The following is a 3875-nucleotide window of genomic DNA, read 5'->3' on the forward strand; positions in this document are numbered from 1 at the left end:
TGCATGGCTTCTGCTGCAAAATCTGAGCTTAATCTGACTTGCTTGCCTTTGTAGACTTTGTAGACCTACCTAGATTTACACACAGTGAAAAACTTCTGTTTTCCCTGCCTGCTTTCAGAAGTGTCTCCTTTTCTTTAATTTTGGAGAGCTTGATTATATGTCTTGGTGATTTTCTTTTGGGTTCTATCCTTCTTGGGGTTTGTTGAGCTTCTTGAATGTTTTCACTTTTCAGGATGTTAGAGACATTTTCTTCCAGCAATTCTTCAACTATTTCCTCTGTGGACTTATGTGATTCTTCTTGTTCTGGAATGCCGATAAATTCTTAAGTTATTCCTCTTCATGTTGTCCAACATGAATCTTAGACCTTCTTCAGATTTTTTAAATCCTTTTTTCTGTTTGTTCTTCTATCTTAGAGAGATTTGTCTTACACCTTACTGGTTCTGCCTTCTATCTCATCTATTCTACTCCTTTTCCCTTTCAGAGTATTGTCTATTTCTGATATTCTGTTATTGATTGTTTGGACCTCTTTCTGTAGGTTTTGAATTGTTTCCACTGCTTTATCTATCCTATTTGATTGTTCTTGTAGCACTTTCCTGACTTCTTCTTTATTTTTCTCAACTCCATTATAAAGTGTTTCAAAACATTTTATAATCATTTTTCTTAATTCTTTCTTAGGCATTTCCAAGGTCTGCCTTCCTTCCAGAATGGAGTCCAGGTCTAATTCTAGGTCATTTGTCTCAGACATTTTATCTTATGTCTGGACATGTGCTGTTATGGTCATCTGATTTTGCTTCTTGGACATGTTTAGTGTTTATCTGTGGCCTTAATACTTAATTGAGTATGTGTTTTGGTATTTTTTATGCTTTCTGATTGCTTCCAGGAAGATGTGATCAAGATGTGGGCTTCCCTTTTCACTTAACTCAGAGTAACTTTCACAAGTGTTGTCTGCTTCCCTGGTATATGGCAGTTGGTATTGGTTCTTGCCTGGGTTTTGGCATTTTATGGCGTGTGATTGTAGCTTGGCTATATGGCAGCAGCTGCTGACTCTTCTTGTGTAATATAGGGAGAGAAAGAGTCCTCCAAATGTAGAAGGGGAAAAAAAAAAAACAAGAGGGAAAAATATACAAAAACTAGACTGAATATTGAAGTCTATAATCACAGAAAAGGAGGCTGAGAGAGAAAAGAAAAAAAAAGAAATCTATAGCCTAATATGAGTATGCTATACTGTCCTCTCTTCAGCTTCTTACTTTCAAAGCTGCCTGAGAGATTTCAGGACACCAGTGTTGGTTGTTATGTTATACCTTAGGCTTTAATTTAATTTTCCACCTGCTTTGTTTTTAAACTCTCTTTCCCTCTCTACTGCCCTGTCCTTCCCTTTTCCATATTAAAAACAAAAACAAAAGTTCAGGGCTGCTCTTGGGCTTAGTATCTGTGTGCATGCATGGCAGAAGAACCCACCAGTGGTGAGGGTAGGGGGTGTCCGCTCACTCAGGCGCCCCCTCTAGTCACCAGAATGGAAGTGGACAAACAGTGGGCATGCCAATAACCAGATACCCAAAAAAAAAAAAAGAAAGAAAGAAAGAAAGAAAATCAGAACAAAGCAAAACTGACAAAGTATATTGTCCACTTTTGCTCCAAGATTTCCGCGGCATTTTCCCGGGTGTTTCTGCTCCCCCACTTGGTCTTGCCATTCGGTCTCGCCCAAGATGTTGGCTCTGGGCCTTTGAGCCCAGCCCGGCAGATTCAAAAGTACGCGATTTCTTCCTTCAGCTTCAAGTTCCACAATCTATAAGCCTTTAAACTTTTAAAATATTCCTAGCTATGTGGTTCCAAGTTTTGGAGCTCTGCCCTGTATCTGCTTTGCCTGGTATTCTGTGGTATTGCTGATGACGAACTTCATTGCACCTCCACCCTAGCCACCATCAAGTCCCGCCTCCTTACTATTACCTTTTAATGGAGTGGATATGAAACGTGCATGCCTCAGTACCCTCACGACTCACACTAACATGTACCCCTCAGTACCCTCAGAACCTACCCTGAAACACACACACTCATACTTCCTACAATGTCTCTGCGGTCTTGGTGTCTGACAGTGGTGACTTGATTCTCTGCTCTTTGTTATTTATCCCTCCAGGGTGACAGTGGAGGTCCTCTGGTCACTTTGAAGAACAGTGTCTGGTGGTTAGTTGGGGACACAAGTTGGGGATCTGGATGTGCCAAGGAGAACAAACCAGGAGTATACGGAAATATGACGGTATTCACAGACTGGATTTACCAACAAATGAGGGTAATTTCTTCTGTGTTCCTCCTCAAAGCCCACATAATGCTGCCAGTAAGCTGGTTGCCAACCACTGCTGGTAGGAAGCTCTCTTCGGCTTTTATGGCCACATGTCTGCAGTTAGCATAGCTTCTTCCTCTCCATCAGTGGCCTCATCACTGTAAGGCAGTGTCCTTGGCGTGTTGGTCTAGTGAATAAATCCAGAATTTAGAGCCAACAGGGATATACCCAGGACTGCCTTATGTTCTTCTGACCCATGACCCCCTGGTGGTTATGTGTCAAGTTGGTTCTGACTCATAGCGACCCTGTACAGGATTTCCAAAGCTATAAATCTTTATGGTAGCAAAAAGTCTCATCTTTCTCCTGCGAAATGGAGCAGTGGTAGATTCGAACTGTTGACCTTGCAGTTAGCAGCCCAACTCATAACCTACTACACTACCAAGACTCCTCATTGCTGTTGTTAAGTGCTGTTAAATCGGTTTAGACTCATAGTGACCTTGTCTATGGTTTCCAAGGAGCAGCTGGCGAGTTTGAACCTGTGGTTCAAATTGACCATATGATCCAGTGCCTTATCCCACAGTGACACACCAAGACTCTTTGTTGTTATTGTTTGCTGTTGAGTCGATTCTGACCCATAGTGACCCTGGATAGGGTTTCCAAGGAGCACCTGGTGAGCATGAGCTGCTTAGATATCATCAAATCAAAATTTGGGTGATTAGGAGAGTGGAGAATGAAACAATGCAGTCATTGAGTCCTTATCCTGTTTCCTCCCTTTTCAGGGCTATGTACAAGGCAGTTCCCAAGCTTTTGGGGGTGAGGGGAACAGCTAGAAGTTCTGATACCCAGGCTTTGGTACAAGGAAAGGTTGTGTATTGGGAGTCACACTCTGAGGCCTCACAGACTTAATTCGTTTATAAATGCCTCATGTCAGTCTAAGAAAAAGAAGAAATCTATCTTTTTGTATTTTAAGGAATAACTTCAATTATTTATTTATTCATTTTCCTTTCTGAACAGGCCAACAGCTAATCTGCAAGTCCATGGAACCACGGCACAAAAAGATGAAGGGCTATTTAAATTCACAATGCTTTATGTGTTAGAGATAATTCAAAGGTCCTTTCATTTTATTAAACAGTGAACTTGGCTAACTGGGCATTCTCCAAGGTTGGCTCCTCTAGAGGCCCACTCGTCCCACACAGCATGGGGGCCCCACTGGGTGTGGGCACCTGGGGTTAGACACATCAGGGTCTGCAGAGTGGAGTGATCGACAGAGCTGCAGACATCCTGCCAGGGTCTCCCTGATGAGCTCACCATGGAACCCACTTTGGGATGAACTGGGAAAATGTCTTGAGGCAGAAATGAAAATGGGCCCTTGGAGAGAGAGCTAGAGGACCTGCTGGTCCAAAAGGTCCCCATGGGAAATCCCATGCATCCCTCACAAGAGGCTTTCTGGTCATTTTCAGTGCCTTCTTAGCAGCCTCGGATGATGGCTGGACATAAGGGACCAGCTCTTCATGGGCAATGGTGTGATGATCACCTATACTGGCATCAACACCCTTTTTATTCTTCTCATGTGCTGAAAGTGTGGACAGATCCCTGG

The 3875-nt window shown here is 42.8% G+C and overlaps 1 protein-coding gene across 1 annotated transcript in view; it reads left to right on the forward strand.

Annotated features, from left to right (window-relative positions):
- Positions 1 to 3108, forward strand: part of TMPRSS2 (transmembrane protease, serine 2) — a 49315-nt gene extending 46207 nt beyond the window's left edge. Inside the window, exons 12-13 of the mRNA XM_006870856.1 lie at positions 2135 to 2287; positions 3058 to 3108. Of these exons, the coding sequence (XP_006870918.1) occupies positions 2135 to 2287; positions 3058 to 3108 (204 nt within the window). The remainder of the gene's footprint in view (positions 1 to 2134; positions 2288 to 3057) is intronic.
- Positions 3109 to 3875: the final 767 nt, after the last annotated feature.

Source organism: Chrysochloris asiatica, unplaced genomic scaffold, assembly GCF_000296735.1.
Source record: "Chrysochloris asiatica unplaced genomic scaffold, ChrAsi1.0 scaffold00154, whole genome shotgun sequence".
In the NCBI taxonomy this organism is placed as follows: Eukaryota; Metazoa; Chordata; class Mammalia; order Afrosoricida; family Chrysochloridae; genus Chrysochloris; species Chrysochloris asiatica.